Genomic DNA, 19,077 nt, shown 5'->3' with positions numbered 1-19,077 from the left:
CCAGATGCAGCTGCCTGCCCTGTTTCAGACGATCATTCTCAGCCTTCAAGGTCCGGGCAATCGCAGAGGGTGGGCTTACTGGTAGTTGGGAGCTCCAATGTTAGGCGCGTAATGGGGCCCCTTAGGGATACGGCGGCTAAGGAGGGGAAGAAATCCAGTGTACACTCCGTGTGCATTCCGGGAGGAGTCATTCCTGAGGTGGAAAGGGTCCTTCCGGATGCCATGAAGAGAACAGGGTGCAGCCAGCTGCAGGTGGTGGCATATGTCGGCACTAATGACGTGTGTCGCTTTGGATCTGAGGAAATTCTCTCTGGATTCCAGCGGCTATCTGATTTGGTGAAGGCTGCCGGTCTTGCTTACGAGATGAAGGCAGAGCTCACCATCTGCAGCATCGTTGACAGAACCGACTGCGGACCTTTGGTGCAGAGCCGGGTGGAGGGTCTGAAACAGAGGCTCAGACGGTTTTGCGACCGTATTGGCTGCAGATTCCTTGACTTGCGCCATAGGGTGGTGGGGTTTCGGGTTCCGCTGAATAGGTCAGGAGTTCACTACACTCAGCTGGCGGCTACACGGGTAGCGAAGGCTGTGTGGCGTGGACTGGGCGGTTTTTTAGGTTAGAAGGCCTCGGGAAAGTGCGGGATGGGCTGCAATGTCAAAGGGTGCTTGGCAATTACAGGACGTGCTTGGATCAAGGAACAGTCGGAATTATAGTTGTAAATTGTTGTAGTTGCGCTGGAAAAGTCCCTGAGCTTCAAGCGCTAATAGAAAGCACAGAAGCTGATATCGTTATAGGTACAGAAAGCTGGCTAAACCCTGAAATAAGTTCTGCAGAAATTTTTACGAAGTCTTAGACGGTGTTCAGGAAAGATAGATTAGGCAGAATTGGTGGTGGAGTGTTTGTGTCTGTCAGTAGTGGTTTATCTTGTAGTGAAGTCGAAGTAGATACTCCGTGCGAATTGGTATGGGTGGAGGTTATACTTAACATCCGAACTAAGTTAAGAAATGGCTCCTTCTACCGACCCCCAGACTCCGATGTTATAGTTGCTGAACAGTTCAGAGAAAATTTGAGTCTCGTAACAAATAAATATCCCACAAATAAATACCCCACTTCAACCTTCCCACGATATGTTGGCAAGAATACTTGTTCAAAACCGGTGGTAGGCAGAAAACATCTTCCGAGATTGTCCTAAATGCTTTCTCCGAAAATTATTTCGAGCTGTTAGTCCACGAACCTACGCGAATTGTAAATGGTTGCGAAAACACACTTGACCTCTTAGCCACAAACAATCCAGAGCTGATAGAGAGCATCATGACTGATACAGGGATTAGTGATCACAAGGTCATTGTAGCTAGGCTCAATACCATTTCTTCCAAATCCATCAGAAACAAACGCAAAATAATTTTATTTAAAAAAGCGGATAAAGTGCCACTAGAAGCCTTCCTAAAAGACAATTTCCATTCCTTCCGAACTGACTATGCGAATGTAGACGAGATGTGGCTCAAATTCAAAGATATAGTAGCAACAGCAATTGAGATATTCATACCTCATAAATTGGTAAGAGATGGAACGGATCCCCCGTGGTACACAAAAAAGGTCCGAACGCTGTTGCAGAGGCAACGGAAAAAGCATGCGAAGTTCAGAAGAACGCGAAATCCCGAAGATGGGCTAAAATTTACAGACGCGCGAAATTTGGCACGTACTTCGTTGCGAGATGCCTTTAATAGGTTCCACAACGAAACGTTGTCTCGAAATTTGGTAGAAAATCCGAAGAAATTCTGGTCGTATGTAAAGTACACAAGCGGGAAGACGCAGTCAATACCTTCGCTGCGCAGTGCTGATGGTACTGTTATCGACGACTGTGCCGACGCAGTTTTCCGAAATTCCTTCACCAGGGAAGACGAATGGAATATTCCAGAATTTGAAACACGAACATCTGCTAGCATGAGTTTCTTAGAAGTAGATACCTTAGGGTTTGCGAAGCAACTCAAATTGCTTGATACGGGCAAGTCTTCAGGTCCAGATTGTATACCGATTAGGTTCCTTTCAGATTACGCTGATACTATAGCTCCCTACTTAGCACTCATATACAACCGCTCGCTCACCGATAGATCTGTACCTACAGATTGAAAAATTGCGCAGGTCGCACCAGTGTTCAAGAAGGGTAGTGGGAGTAATCCATTTAACTACAGACCTATATCATTGACGTCGGTTTGCAGTAGGGTTTTGGAGCATATACTGTATTCAAAAATTATGAATCACCTCGAAGGGAACGATCTATTGACACGTAATCAGCATGGCTTCAGAAAACATCGCTCTTGTGCAACGCAGCTAGCTCTTTATTCGCACGAAGTAATGGCCGCTATCGACAGGGGATCTCAAGTTGATTCCGTATTTCTAGATTTCCGGAAAGCTTTTGACACCGTTCCTCATAAGCGACTTCTAATCAAGCTGAGGAGCTATGGGGTATCGTCTCAGTTGTGCGACTGGATTCTTGATTTCCTGTCGCAGTTCGCAGTTCGTAGTAATAGACGGCAAATCATCGAGTAAAACTGAAGTGATATCAGGTGTTCCCCAGGGAAGCGTCCTGGAACCTCTGCTGTTCCTGATCTATATAAATGACCTGGGTGTCAATCTGAGCAGTTCTCTTAGACTGTTCGCAGAAGATGCTGTAATTTACCGTCTAGTAAGGTCATCGAAGACCAGTATCAGTTGCAAAGCGATTTAGAAAAGATTGCTGTATGGTGTGTCAGGTGGCAGTTGACGCTAAATAACGAAAAGTGTGAGATGATCCACATGAGTTCCAAAAGAAATCCGTTGGAATTCGATTACTCGATAAATAGTACTATTCTCAAGGCTGTCAATTCAATTAAGTACCTGGGTGTTAAAATTACGAACAACTTCAGTTGGAACGACCACATAGATAATATTGTCGGGAAGGCGAGCCAAAGGTTGCGTTTCATTGGCAGGACACTTAGAAGATGCAACAAGTCCACTAAAGAGACAGCTTACACTACACTCGTTCGTCCTCTGTTAGAATATTGCTGCGCGGTGTGGGATCCTTACCAGGTTGGATTGACGGAGGACATCGAAAGGGTGCAAAAAAGGGCAGCTCGTTTTGTATTATCACGTTATAGGGGAGAGAGTGTGGCAGATATGATACACGAGTTGGGATGGAAGTCATTACAGCATAGACGTTTTTCGTCGCGGCGAGACCTTTTTACGAAATTTCAGTCACCAACTTTCTCTTCCGAATGCGAAAATATTTTGTTGAGCCCAACCTACATAAGTAGGAATGATCATCAAAATAAAATAAGAGAAATCAGAGCTCGAACAGAAAGGTTTAGGTGTTCGTTTTTCCCGCTCGCTGTTCGGGAGTGGAATAGTAGAGAGATAGTATGATTGTGGTTCGATGAACCCTCTACCAAGCACTTAAATGTGAATTGCAGAGTAGTCATGTAGATGTAGATGTAGGAATATGTAAGTTGATTTAAAAAATGAAGAAGCAAAAAAGTTTCCTTCCCCTGCTTGAAAATGACGATCAGAGGTCACTCCAAGTTGAAACTAAATAGTCTTGTTACTTTAAAGCATGTGCAACCTACAAACTTTTCCATGCCCTTGTTACAGTTTCATCTGATTACCTGTCTGTTATACATCATAAGCACAGTGTACGTGTGTGATGTCCAGGGTCTCCTCCCAATCCCCTGCATCGATTTCAGCCAAATTTGGAGCAGAATCAGCAGGCCTCACGAATACCAGCAGTGTGGGGTTTATAACCTCGTCACTCCAAGAGGGGCAAATCGGTAGTCTTTACATTCCTTCACGTATAGGCTGCATGACAGGCATGTGTGTTCAAACAGTATCGGCCTGTTTTGTAAGGCACCTACTTGGCAGGGGCAAAAGACGAAGAAACAGTTCTCCGTGCCCCAACATGTAGGCTGCCCACCATGACAGGTGCGTTGTGTTGGAGTGGTATCCGTCTAATTCATAGCCGGCCGGAGTGGCCGTGCGGTTCTAGGCGCTACGTCTGGAGCCGAGCGACCGCTACGCTCGCAGGTTCGAATCCTGCCTCGAGCATGGATGTGTGGGCTGTCCTTAGATTAGTTCGGTTTAATTAGTTCTAAGTTCTAGGCGACTGATGACCTCAGAAGTTAAGTCGCATAGTGCTCAGAGCCATTTTTGTCTAATTCATCGAACTGCTTTGCATAGCGGCCTAGGAGTCAGGGGCATGGGAGGAGGAGGAGGTATGTTCAGTATATGTATTTTAAATTATAGAGTGCAGCAATCATTCGTCCTTTTTAGATTTTATTATGCAAATCCAGATTTCGGCTAGTAGCTGGCCAGTCTCAATGCGCTATTTTTTGTTCTCAATGGATGTAAGTCCCTGTTGTTCAGGCGTCAGTCACAGTTCTTTGAATATTCAAGAAATTGAGAGTAAAAATGCATTGCGAATGGCTAGCTACAAGCCGAACTCTGGATTTGCATGATAAAATCTTAAAAGGACGCCTGATTGCTGCACTCTATTATTTATAAGTCACATACAGTCGCTGAGTGCATCCACTTTCCGAAGGGAAGGTAACCTGATGGGTTCAATATATGTGCCAAAAGCAGTGTCGAGTGATGGTGCGAGGCAAAAACCAGTATATTTTTAAAAATCATTGCATATACGTCATTTTTATCTTCACTTTAATACTGCTTTGATGCAACTCGCCATGCTACTCTATCCTACACAACCCTCTTCATCTGAGAGTAACTACTGCAACCTCCATTCATTCGAACCTGCTTACTGTACTGAAACATTGCAAGGTGCACTGCTGACAAATACCTTCAGGAAGGATTTCATAACAAATTTATATTTGATGTTAGCAGATCTCTTTCTCGGGAATATTTTACTTGATATTACCAGTATGAGTTTGATATCCTCTCCGCTTTGACAATTATTCTGCTGTCCAAATAGCAAAACTCATCTGATGCAAAACTCAGTTCCCAATCTTATTGCCCGCATCTCGTGGTCGTGCGGTAGCGTTCTCGCTTCCCACGCCCGGGTTCCTGGGTTCGATTCCCGGCGGGGTCAGGGATTTTCTCTGCCTCGTGATGGCTGGGTGTTGTGTGCTGTCCTTAGGTTAGTTAGGTTTAAGTAGTTCTAAGTTCTAGGGGACTGATGACCATAGATGTTAAGTCCCATAGTGCTCAAAGCCATTTGAACCATTTGACGCAATCTTATTCTCTTAGCATCACGTGATTCAAATCGACTACATTTCAGTCGCATTGGGAAAGATTAGGACCTTGTGGGGCATTCCTAAGGATTTCCCAACGAAACCTGTGCAGAGCCGGCCCACATATTACTAAGATTGTTTCGACTAACATGCAGAAGTTTCGCTCGAAAGCCCTTAGATAACCTCTACACAGTCCAAATCTCTCTCAGTGCGATTTCCATATTTTTGAAGCCCTGAAGTAATACATTATTGGCCGTCAGTGTCGTTCAGATGAAGAGATGCACGCTTTCCTACAAATATGGTTCCATACGCAACTCCATACATTTTTCCGTGAAGGCACTGACTGTCTTGTCTTACAGTGGGATAAATATGTTAACAGTTATGGTGATTGCTTTGAAATATATGTAACATATGGTATACACCAGTTAGCGACGCCACAGGCAAAAATAAACCAAATTCAACAGGAGAACAGTTTTATACATAATTTAACAAAATGGTTCAAATGGCTCTGAGAACTATGGGACTCAATTTCTGAGGTCATCAGTCCCCTAGAACTTAGAACTACCTAAACCTAACTAAGGACATCACACACATTCATGCCCGATGCAGGATTCGAACCTGCGACCGTAGCGGCCGCGCGGTTCCAAACTGTAGCGCCTAGAACCGCTCGTCCACTCCGGCCGGCCACAATTTAACACGCGGGGCGTTCAGGAAGTAATGCAACACGTTTCTTCCCATTGAATTTCGTTTGAAAAAATGTGGATGTTTTTGTGGGATATCGTGGAATATTGCTGCTTGAGCCCTTATACGCTGAAGAGCCAAAGAAACTGGTACACCTGCCTCATATAGTGTAGGGCCTCCGCGAGCACGCAGAAGTGCCACAACACGACGTGGCAGGGTCTCGAATAATGTATGAAATAGTGCTGGAGGGAACTGACACCATGAATCCTACAAGGCTCTCCATAAATCCGTAACACTACGACCGGATAGAGATCTCTTCCGAACAAGACGTTGCAAGGCGTCCCAGGTATGCTCAATAATGTTCATGTCTGAGAGTTTGATGGCCAACGGAACTGTTTAAACCCAGAAGAGGGTTCCTGGAGCCACTCTGTAGCAATTTTGGGCGTGTGGGGTGTCGCATTGTCGTGGTGGAATTGCCCAAGGTCGTCGGAATGTACAATGGACATGAATGGATGCAAGTGATCACACAGGATGCGTACGTACGTGTCACCTGTTAGCCGTATCTAGACGTATCAGAGATCCCATATTACTTCAACTCCACACACCCCACACCATTACAGGGCCTTCACCAGCTTCTACATCTACATCCATACTCCGCAAGCCAGCTGACGGTGTGTGGCTTGCTGTCATGCAGGGTCCATGGATTCATGAGGTTGTCTCCATACATGTACGCGGCCATCCGCTCGATACAATTCGAAACGACACTCGTCCGACGAGAGAACATCTTTCCAGTCATCAGCAGTCCAATGACGGTGTTGACGGACCCAGGCGAGGCGTAAAGCTTTATATCGTGCAGTCATTAATGGTACACGAGTGGGCCTTCTGCTCCGTCAGCCATGTCGATGATGTTTCGTTGAATGGTTTTCACGCTGACACTTGTTGACGGCTCAGCATTAAAATGTGAAGCAATTTGCGGAAGCGTTGCACTTACGTCACGTTAAGCGATTCTCTTCAGTCGTCATTGATCCCGTCGTTGCAGGATCCCTTTCTGGGCGCAGCGGTTTCGGAGATTTGCTGTTTCACCGGATATCTGATATTCAAGGGACACTCGTGAAATCGTCGAACGGGAAAATCCCCACTTCATCGCTACCTCGGCGATGCTGTGTCCGCCGGCCGCGGTGGTCTCGCGGTTCTAGGCACGCAGTCCGGAACCGTGCCACTGCTACGGTCGCAGGTTCGAATCCTGCCTCGTGCATGGATGTGTGTGATGTCTTTAGGTTAGTTAGGTTTAAGTAGTTCTAAGTTCTAGGGGACTGATGACCACAGCAGTTGAGTCCCATAGTGCTCAGAGCCATTTTTGATGCTGTATCCCTTAGCTCGTGCGCCGACTAAAACGCCACGTTAAAGCTTCCACTGTACCAGACGCGTGTCGTCTTATATAGGCGTAACCGATCGCAGTGCCGTATCCTGCCTGCTTACATACCTCTGTATTTGAATACGCATGCCTATACCAGTTTCTTTGGTGCTTCACTATAGTTTCACGAAGTTCCGATAGGTGGCATATGTAACGGAGGTGTATCCCAAGCAGAGAGCTGTCAGTGAGTTTCTGTTGCCGGAAAACCAGAATATCACATTCATAGGAACTTGCAGAATGTGTACAGAAACGGTGAACAAAAGCACGCTGAGTCGTTGGGCGAGGCGTTTGTCATTGTCGCAACAAGGTCGCGCAAACCTGTCCGATTCCCCGCGTGCCTGCCGGGTGCGCACAGCTGTGACTCTGCAACGTTGGAATGTGCAACACTCTCATTAGAGGTGACTGACAGATCACAATCGAACACCGCATTGCACAAATGGACGTCTCTGTTGTTAGTGCTGAGCCACTCATCTACCAGTTGGGGTGCTCAAGGGTGTGTCCTCTTGGTTACTCGCTGCCTAACAGAGGACCATAAAGAATAACGGACTGTTCCTTGGGAAACACTATGTGAATGATGTCGAGTTTATTGATGCAGCAAGTCATTGGCTCTGACGTAGACCAATGAAGTCGTAGCATACCCTCCCAGAATGGTGGCGTAACGCTGTAGCATTGACCGGGGAGCATGTTCAAACATACTATTTCATAGCTAAAAGAGTGGGGAATACTATGTTGAATGCGATCCCGAATGAAACCTACCTACCTTCTGAAAAAAAAATGTGTTGTATTATTCATTGTACACCCACCGTATAATGAGTATGGAAGTTTTATTTCCATGCACTAAATGGATAGCAGCAGATTCTCAACCTTTTTCTTCACTGTAATTCTAATCCCTTTAAAGCTCACAGATATAATAATTTCCGAGTTTTTTTGTAAATGTATGTATCAAAATCTTTGCACGAAAGCAAAAGTGGCAGTCAGCAGCACCACCCTATGTGAACTCTCGTCGCTGCCTAGCTACCTGGAGTAGGCCGGAGTCTGCGAGTGGTATGTGTAGTTTCGAAAATACGGTCCGTGACTGGCGCCAGCATACACCGGGTGATCAAAAAGTCAGTATAAATTTGAAAACTTAATAAACCAAGGAATAATGTAGATAGGTAAAAATTGACACACGTACTTGGAATGACATGGGGTTTTATTAGAACCACCCCACATTGCTAGATGCGTGAACGGTCTCTTGCACGCGTCATTTGGTGACGATTGTGTGCTCAGCCACCACTTTAGTCATGCTTGGTCTCCCAGGTCCCCAGACCTCAGTCCGCGCGATTATTGGCTTTGGGATTACCTGAAGTCGCAAGTGTATCGTGATCGACCGACATCTCTAGGGATGCTGGAAGACAACATCCGACGCCAATGCCTCGCCAAAACTCCGGACATGCTTTACAGTGCTGTTCACAACATTATTCCTCGACTACAGCTATTGTTGAGGAATGATGGTGGACATATTGAGCATTTCCTGTAGAGAACATCATCTTTACTTTTTCTTACTTTGTTATGTTAATTATTGCTATTCTGATCAGATGAAGTGCCATCTGTCGGACATTTTTTGATCGTTTGTATTTTTTTGGTTCTAATAAAACCCCATGTTTTTCAAAGCATGTGTGTCAATTTGTACCTCTCTATCTACATTATTCCGTAATTTACTCAGTTTTCAAATTTATACTGACCTTTTGATCACCCAGTACCTCAAAGTGTGAAAACCTGTGGCAACACAAACATGCGGAAAAACGTAAATGTGGTTCGTCCACAAATGCTACCAGGATTCATTGGAAATAAGCGTTGCTAGCGTAGGCCAGTGTCCAGCCACGACTTGGTTCCCACCTTTTTACTTGGACGGTGGTATTCCGATACTGGAGCTGTATCAGTGGGATCAGGTGGACGGTTGCTACAATGTAGAATGTAGTTGCCTTGTTCCCTACCTCTACCCGCCGCTGCAGACAAGGACGCCGTCTCGTTGCCGAGTGCCGTCGACGACTGCGTCGTCAGCGACAGAGCGGTCGCAGCGACCAGGAGGGTCGCCAGATGAAGCATGCTGCCCCTTTTTGCGGAATCTGAAAGAAGTGAAAAGTCACCTGTGACGGCAGACAGCACTCTTCTGCATCTCCATTCACAGATATGTATTGGCGCTGCGTCCAGATCGGACCAGTGAAGCTAAAGATAGGCATGGGAACACTGGCGGAAGGTAGGAGGAGGTCGGGCAGCTGAAAACACACATGTAAATATAGGTTCTTACTTTACGATTTTTGAGAGCGGACATAGTTCAAGATGGGAAAAATATTTTAGTGAATTATTTTTCATTTAAGGATTTTGATTAGGGAGTCTACCCGGGCTATCAGCCGAGTCATGGGGCGTTTTTACGGCAACGTTGACGAGTTTCCTACTCCTTATCTTCAGGCGAAGTATCGGTTTGATGTCCAGTCAGTATCTTTATAGACGCTGCACCGCAGGCTCTCCTGCCTCGTCTGCAACGACTGGGCCAGTCGTACGCCTCCGGAAGGGGTGCCTGCAATAGCAAAGAACAGCCTCAACGAGGATAATATATGTTTGATTTTGAACAGACAGAGGTGTCGAGTCGGACAAATAGTTCTGGGATTCGCTCTCTAAAAGGCGGTGGAAGTACGTGTTCATGATGATGTTTTCAACCAGTACTCGATCATCAGAGAGGCAATGGAGATACGGGTCAACGATGATCTTGTGAATTAGGACTCGGTAACCAGAGAGCCCAGTGGATATACGTGTCCATGGCGATCATGACAGCCATATATCGTTTTCCTATTAGGCGTGCATGGGATGCAGTGCCAGCAAGAATACGTCAAGAGTGCTCTGATATTAATGCGGCAAAGGCAGTGGATGGACGCGATGCCAGGGTCCTCCAACACGCCGGCAGTCCGCCCCCACCACTGTCCGCGAGATCCTTCCGGAGGCGCGCGATTGGCCCAACCGTTGCAGACGAGGCAGAAGAGCTTGTGGTCCAAGTTGGACATGAACGCTACACTTAGCCTATAGAAAACTTGGCGAGTAGGAAACTTGTCGAAACGTTGCCGCCTCGACTCGGCTGATATTCCGAGAAGACTTCATCGAATTTCGGCGAGAAACCAGGACGCGATCATCACAGAGGCATTCCCATACTTAAAGGTTTTGTTGGTCCTTGGGTACATTAAAAATAGCAACATATTTTTCTTACCAATGAGTACGAAATTGGAATATAAAATATCTTAGCTGTGGGTTATTCGAGTATAACAATCTACACTCCTGGAAATTGAAATAAGAACACCGTGAATTCATTGTCCCAGGAAGGGGAAACTTTATTGACACATTCCTGGGGTCAGATACATCACATGATCACACTGACAGAACCACAGGCACATAGACAAAGGCAACACAGCATGCACAGTGTCGGCAATAGTACAGTGTATATCCACCTTTCGCAGCAATGCAGGCTGCTATTCTCCCATTTAGACGATCGTAGAGATTCTGGATGTAGTCCTGTGGAACGGCTTGCCATGCCATTTCCATATGCTTTATGAAGGACTGCGTTCTACCGAGTCATCTCTACTTTATCCACTCTCTGCTCACTTGCACATTCAGATTAGATGTGACTGCTGGCCATTGTACCTGACTTACACGGATTAGTGAAAACACTCCTGAATCTTGTACTCCACAGTTAGGAAATGCTCTTCCATACTCTCTACAAGCAGCAACAGCGTCTCCATTAAAAAACGCATTCACAGATACCGTATCAGCATAATCCGCTTCTGTAAACGTGTGCAGCATGCTTAAACGATACAGGAGAATTGAGTTAAAAACCACAGCTAAAATCACAGTTGAGGAAGTCAATTATGTAATCTCAAGCAGGACGTCACAAGCTGAACTTCAAACCAAAAACGACAATCAACAAAGAAACCATTGGAACTGGGGTATCTTGGTAAACAGCTATGTCTCTACAACCAATAAAAATTGGACACATTTCATATACACTCCTGGAAATGGAAAAAAGAACACATTGACACCGGTGTGTCAGACCCACCATACTTGCTCCGGACACTGCGAGAGGGCTGTACAAGCAATGATCACACGCACGGCACAGCGGACACACCAGGAACCGCGGTGTTGGCCGTCGAATGGCGCTAGCTGCGCAGCATTTGTGCACCACCGCCGTCAGTGTCAGCCAGTTTGCCGTGGCATACGGAGCTCCATCGCAGTCTTTAACACTGGTAACATGCCGCGACAGCGTTGACGTGAACCGTATGTGCAGTTGACGGACTTTGAGCGAGGGCGTATAGTGGGCATGCGGGAGGCCGGGTGGACGTACCGCCGAATTGCTCAACACGTGGGGCGTGAGGTCTCCACAGTACATCGATGTTGTCGCCAGTGGTCGGCGGAAGGTGCACGTGCCCGTCGACCTAGGACCGGACCGCAGCGACGCACGGATGCACGCCAAGACCGTAGGATCCTACGCAGTGCCGTAGGGGACCGCACCGCCACTTCCCAGCAAATTAGGGACACTGTTGCTCCTGGGGTATCGGCGAGGACCATTCGCAACCGTCTCCATGAAGCTGGGCTACGGTCCCGCACACCGTTAGGCCGTCTTCCGCTCACGCCCCAACATCGTGCATCCCGCCTCCAGTGGTGTCGCGACAGGCGTGAATGGAGGGACGAATGGAGACGTGTCGTCTTCAGCGATGAGAGTCGCTTCTGCCTTGGTGCCAATGATGGTCGTATGCGTGTTTGGCGCCGTGCAGGTGAGCGCCACAATCAGGACTGCATACGACCGAGGCACACAGGGCCAACACCCGGCATCATGGTGTGGGGAGCGATCTCCTACACTGGCCGTACACCTCTGGTGATCGTCGAGGAGACACTGAATAGTGCACGGTACATCCAAACCGTCATCGAACCCATCGTTCTACCATTCCTAGACCGGCAAGGGAACTTTGCTGTTCCAACAGGACAATGCACGTCCGCATGTATCCCGTGCCACCCAACGTGCTCTAGAAGGTGTAAGTCAACTACCCTGGCCAGCAAGATCTCCTGATCTGTCCCCCATTGAGCATGTTTGGGACTGGATGAAGCTTCGTCTCATGCGGTCTGCACGTCCAGCACGAACGCTGGTCCAACTGAGGCGCCAGGTGGAAATGGCATGGCAAGCCGTTCCACAGGACTACATCCAGCATGTCTACGATCGTCTCCATGGGAGAATAGCAGCCTCCATTGCTGCGAAAGGTGGATATAAACTGTACTAGTGCCGACATTGTGCATGCTCTGTTGCCTGTGTCTATGTGCCTGTGGTTCTGTCAGTGTAATCATGTGATGTATCTGACCCCAGGAATGTGTCAATTAAGTTTCTCCTTCCTGGGACAATGAATTCACGGTGTTCTTATTTAAATTTCCAGGAGTGTATCTTCGGACGAGCGTACGCGTAACCGACACGACGCTGGTGATTGTTGATGATGCGGAAGCCGAATGATCGCACGAAAGTTCTTACGCTCGTCACACATACACAGACATTTGGTACCAATCCTCCTTAACACTAGTAATGATATGGCACTGTTCGTAAAGTTAATTTTTTAGTTCTCGCTTGTACGAGTGTGCGCGTAACCGTCGCGACGCGGTTGATTTTTGACGATGTGGAACGGCATGATCGAACGCACGTTCTCACGCTCGCTACAAGACACTGGCACTTAAATGCTCTCTTTTGTGGTCAATAGTATTACTGATTACATTAGTTCATTCTGGGAGGCCGCACACGGTGCGGATGTCTGATACAGTAGGGACGACACGCAGCGAGAGGGTACACAAATACGTTATCAGCAGCACTGCACATTTTTGAATTACTTCCTGAGACACTTTCCTCTGAATCATTTGCTTATTTTACCACTTTACTGTAATAGCACTTGTAGCAACACTTCAACTTCCATACTAACAATGCCTCTCACATGCAGAGCTACACACTACTCGACGTAACAGTTCCGTGTCCCACGCTCGCCTCTGCAGCCGCGGCTGTCCGCAAAGATACTCCACAACTAAGCCAGCGATATGACAATACGCTTACAGAGTTTGTTAATTAGTGCATCGAGTGATACGTTAATAGTTGATGACAGTTGTGAATTATCAAACACTCTGGTACTAATGTATCAAGTAAATCTCTTTATTCCTTGATGTAATAAACTGAAATAATATTTCATATGTTGTATCTCCAATGAGCCAGCTACCAAAGTAATCTAAGAATCCACAAGGCTGGACGATTTTATTTTCGTCTGATCAAAATGGGTATCAATAACTTTCGTAACTCACAAATGCCGTCCAATGAAAATCCGCCTACCTTCGTGGAGGGACATTTTCAAGAACGCTTCTGTGTGAATGTGTCGTGGGCTCTGACAGATGTTCGTTGATAGAGCCTGCTTCGTCTTACAGTGCCTTTTTGTCTACATTTGCTTGAAATCGAATTTCCAGCTTTATCGTGAGAGGTTGCGTTGGCTAGAAGCATAGGTATGTTCTTATAGCACGATGGGGATTCTGCACATTCTAGTTGCCAGGTGACTCATCAACTAAATCTAACATTCCCTGGAAGATGGATTGGCAGAAATGGTCACATTTCTTGGCCACCAAGATACCCGGACCTTACCCCTTCAGATTTTTGCCTCCGGGGGATAGTTGAAACACCAAGTTTACAAAGAAAAAGTAAAAGCAGGAGACGATTTGATCATTCGGATTATAAACAGTGTTGCCCTCATAAAAAACGCCAAGACGACCTCTGAAGACCTGTACATGTTATTAATAAAGAGAATTCGAAACTGCACTGAAGTCGCAGGAGAAATTTATGTAATTGAGGTGTGAACTGAGTCATTTACCTTTGATTAACACCTCCTTCGGGTATTTTTAAGGTTAAATTCAGTCAGCTGTATGGCAGCAAATGCCTAAACTGCGTGTGAGCCGGTCGGAGTGGCTGAGGGGTTCTAGGCGCTACAGTCTGGAACCACGCTACCGCTACGGTCGCAGGTTCGAATCCTGCCTCGGGCATGGATGTGTCTTATGTCCTTAGGTTAGTTAGGTTTAAGTAGTTCTAGTTCTAGGGGATTGATGACCTCAGAAGTTAAGTCCCATAGTGCTCAGAGCCATTTGAACCATTTGTAACTATGTGAACCATGTACTACTGTTCGTGAAAGTTTTGACAGCTGCAAGGATTGGTCTGAATCGTTCCGAAATGGATGTGTAAAGTCGTGGAACCATAATAAGAGGTTGCGTGCACCAGCGACGACCTCTTTTGTGTGTCCAGGCGGGCCAGAGCCGGCAGACGAAGTGGAAATGCGCAAGCTAATGTAGGTATGCCTCGTTGATGTCAAAGGGTGCTAGATTAGCATGTGAGTGATTTAGAATATAGCAGAAAGACTGGTCTCTGGGAAACGGGTTTGTCGTACCACAGCACTGTGTCTCATACAGTCATCCAGGGCACGCAGCAACGGTAGTGATGTGTGTGTGGAACCAGTGGGTAGGAGCTGGCCGTACACGTGCCAAAACTGTCGACTGCCGAACTCGTGCAGTCACGCACAGTGAACAGTACAGATGGTGTGCAACTCAAACCATAACCCTCGTATTGCGATTGTTACTCCAAGTCGCGCGGGATTAGCCGAGCGGTCTTAGGCGCTGGAGTCATGTTACTGTGCGACTGTTCCCGGCGAAGGTTCGAGTTCTCCCTCGGGCATGGGTGTGTGTGTTTGTCCTGAGGTTAATTTAGGTTAAGCAGTGTGTAAGCGTAGAGACTGATGACCTTAGCAGTTAAGTCCCATAAGATTTCACACACATTTGAACATTTTTTTTTCTGAACTTGTGACCAAGGCCATTTACATTAAGACATTTACATCGCCGTCTGTTAGTGAAACTTATTTTTCTGTTCAATGACGTTTCCCCCTGAGTAGTAATATGTTGTTCAAATCTGACGTCATTCTCTCTAGAAGCTGGAACATTAATTGTGGATACCCCGTATAATAAGAGCTGAGGCTGAAATATTTCACGTCCCCGTCGGCAGTGTTAAATCTCCAGTTTAGTGGAGTCGAAGAACATGACTGCTGAAAGTCAGCGAGAATTCTGTTATGAATAAGAGGTTTGTCCCGAATTTCTAAAAAGGGGGCAAGAACCTCCTCTGCCTCCTCGCCCCCTCCCCCGCCCCCCCTCCCCGATTCTCCCCACGACCCCCACCCTCTCAGGGATTGATGACGTTATTTTAGCAATTTCACAATCGTGTCAAGTTTGTAAACAATTTGGTGGTAGGAGCCCACTCATCAGTACGACTTTGCTCCCCCTCTGACCTGCTGGATGGATCTACATCTACATATACATAGCCGCTCGGGATTAGCCGAGCGGTCTCAGGGGCTTCAGTCATGGGCTGTGCAGCTGCTCCCGGCGGAGGTTCGAGTCCTCCCTCGGGCATGGGTGTGTGTGTTTGTCCTTAGGATAATTTAGGTTACGTAGTGTGTATTGTTAGGGACTGATGACCTTAGCAGGTAAGTCCCATAAGATTTCACACACACATATAGATACACACTCCGCAATCCACCATACGGTGTGTGGCGGAGGGTACTTCGTACCACAACTAGCATCTTCTCTCCCTGTTCCACTCCCAAACAGAACGAGGGAAAAATGACTGCCTATATGTCTCTGTACGAGCCCTAATCTCTCTTATCTTATCTTTGTGGTCTTTCCGCGAAATATAATTTGGCGGCCGTAAAATTGTACTGCAGTCAGCCTCAAATGCTGGTTCTCTAAATTTCCTCAGTAGCGATTCACGAAAAGAACGCCTCCTTTCTTCCAGAGACTCCCACCCGAGTTCCTGAACATTTCCGTAATACTCGCACGATTATCAAACCTACCAGTAACAAATCTAGCAGCCCGCCTCTGAATTGCTTCTATGTCCTCACTCAATTCGACCTGGTAGGGATCCTAAAGTCTCGAGCAGTACTCAAGAATAGGTCGTATTAGTGTTTTATAAGCGGTCTCCTTTACAGATGAACCACAGCTTCCCAAAAGTCTACCAATGAACCGAAGACGAATATCCGCCTTCTCCACAACTGCCATTACATGCTTGTCCCACTTCATATCGCTCTGCAGTGTTACGCCTAAATATTTAATCGACGTGACTGTCTCAAGCGCTACACTACTAATGGAGTATTCAAACATTAGGGGATTCTTTTTCCTATTCATCCGCATTAATTTACATTTATCTATATTTAAAGTTAGCTGCCATTCTTTACACCAATCACAAATCCTGTCCAAGTAATCTTGTATCCTCCAAAAGTCACTCAACGGCGACATCTTCCCGTACACCACATCATCATCAGCAAACAGCCGCACATTGCTATCCACCCTATCCAAAAGATCATTTATGTAGATAGAAAACAACAGCGGACTTACCACACCTCCCTGGGGCACACCAGATGATACCCTCACCTCCGATGAAAACTCACCATCGAGGACAACGTACTGGGTTCTATTACTTAAGATGCACTGAACCGGTTCAGAAGATGGTCATAAAGCCGTTGTATCCCGTCCTGAGCCAAGCTGGCCCATCACTGTTCCAATTGGTCGTTTATATCGAGAATACTGGCACAAGAACAGATCTAATGTTCGAGTTCGACCCACACATATTCCCTTGGGGGCAGATCTGGGGCTACTGCTACATTGGCGAGACGTGATCTTGCTGGCCGTGGGAGTACCTGAACATTACGGAAACAGTTCATAGCGACAGGTGCCTGTGTCGACAGGTGCTTGTGTCACGTTGAAAAATGGAGCCACGATACTGTCGTGATGTACTGTTGTCTCGTCAGAGATCCCTCTACCATCACTGGTCGTGACCTGAAATCGTACCCAAAGTCTCCTCACACCATGACGTCAAAAATAACACCACCGTGCCTCTTCTCAACAGTGGAAGAATGGAGGCTCTCTCTAGGTCGGCGTCATACTCGTTGACGGTGATAACGCAGGGTAGTGCCGAAACCTGATACATGTCTAGACACAATGCGACTCCATTCATCAGCAGACCATTCTTCCCACCGACAGCACCACTCCACATGCAGCCATTTGCGATAGGGTGTTAACAGCAGCCTACACACTGGACGGTTATTCCGTTGTCTGGCTGCAGTTACTCTGCGACCAATGGTACGAGACGAACACAGAATGTTGCAGGGACTCGTGCTTCTGTGTTCAACACGGCGATCCTCCGTTGTGGTAGTCACACGTTGTCAACTGGAACCTTGAAGAGGAGTGTGCCTCCCACCGCATTCCCATGAAATCCATCATCGGCCCACTGTCAGATCCAAATACACCACAAATGTTGCAGAGTTCGACAGGCTGACCCTATCAAACAGTGCCATATGCTGATAACGCTGTCTCGCACGAGTATGTGGCATCGTTGTTCTTCACAGCCGTTAGTGAACAACCTGATAATCTACCAGACCAGGCAACAACACGGGCGACACTAATGTAGAATGTCAAATCAAACATCTATCAGCTGTCCAAATTGCCAAATTATTATTTTATTGGGCTACCAGTTTCGGCGATTTTCATGCCATCTTCAGGCCCCGTGACCGATGTGTAGGAAAATTCCCATCTTTGGTCCAGTCAGAACAAGACCCAGCATTCGAAGAGTGTAGATTTCTACTTGAGACAGTCTTAACTTCAGGTGGCAGATGATGTTTGAAGTGATCACTGTCTCAAGTAGACACCAGTTTTTGAAACCTGACCCCTATTTTGACTGGACCAAAGGTGGGAATCTATCTACGCGCAGGTCAGGGGCCTGAAGAGGGCATAATATAGCGCCAAAACTGGTTGTTGTTGTTGTTGTCTTCAGTCCTGAGACTGGTTTGATGCAGCTCTCCATGCTACTCTATCCTGTGCAAGCTGCTTCATCTCCCAGTACCTACTGCAACCTACATCATTCTGAATCTGCTTAGTGTACTCATCTCTCGGTCTCCCTCTACGATTTTTACCCTCCACGCTGCCCTCCAATGCTAAATTTGTGATCCCTTGATGCCTCAAAACATGTCCTACCAACCGATCCCTTCTTCTAGTCAAGTTGTGCCACAAACTTCTCTTCTCCCCAATCCTATTCAATACCTCCTCATTAGTTACGTGATCTATCCACCTTATCTTCAGTATTCTTCTGTAGCACCACATTTCGAAAGCTTCTATTCTCTTCTTGTCCAAACTAGTTATCGTCCATGTTTCACTTCCATACATGGCTACACTCCAAACAAACGACTTCCTGATACATAAATCTATATTCAATGTTAACAAATTTCTCTTCTTCAGAAACGCTTTCCTTGCCATTGCCAGTCTACATTTTATATCCTCTCTACTTCGACCATCATCAGTTATTTTACTTCCTAAATAGCAAAACTCCTTTACTACTTTAAGTGTCTCATTTCCTAATCTAATTCCCTCAGCATCATCCGATTTAATTTGATTACATTCCATTATCCTCGTTTTGCTTTTGTTGATGTTCATCTTATATCCTCCTTTCAAGACACTGTCCATTCCGTTCAACTGCTCTTCCAAGTCCTTTGCCGTCTCTGACAGAATTACAATGTCATCGGCAAACCTCAAAGTTTTTACTTCGTCTCCATGAATTTTAATACCTACTCCAAATTTTTCCTTTGTTTCCTTTACTGCTTGCTCAATATACAGATTGAATAACATCGGGGAGAGGCTACAACCCT

The 19,077-nt window shown here is 46.4% G+C and overlaps 1 protein-coding gene across 1 annotated transcript in view; it reads right to left on the bottom strand.

Annotated features, from left to right (window-relative positions):
• Positions 1-19,077, bottom strand: part of LOC126293417 (sclerostin domain-containing protein 1-like) — a 412,128-nt gene that overhangs the window by 192,861 nt on the left and 200,190 nt on the right. The window contains exon 2 of the mRNA XM_049986641.1: positions 9,286-9,417. Coding sequence (XP_049842598.1) covers positions 9,286-9,397 — 112 coding nt within the window. The 5' untranslated portion in view covers positions 9,398-9,417. The remainder of the gene's footprint in view (positions 1-9,285; positions 9,418-19,077) is intronic.

This window comes from Schistocerca gregaria, chromosome 10 (assembly GCF_023897955.1).
Source record: "Schistocerca gregaria isolate iqSchGreg1 chromosome 10, iqSchGreg1.2, whole genome shotgun sequence".
In the NCBI taxonomy this organism is placed as follows: Eukaryota; Metazoa; Arthropoda; class Insecta; order Orthoptera; family Acrididae; genus Schistocerca; species Schistocerca gregaria.
Note: the sequence above shows the minus strand (reverse complement) of the source record. Positions and strands in the feature narration are given on the sequence as shown.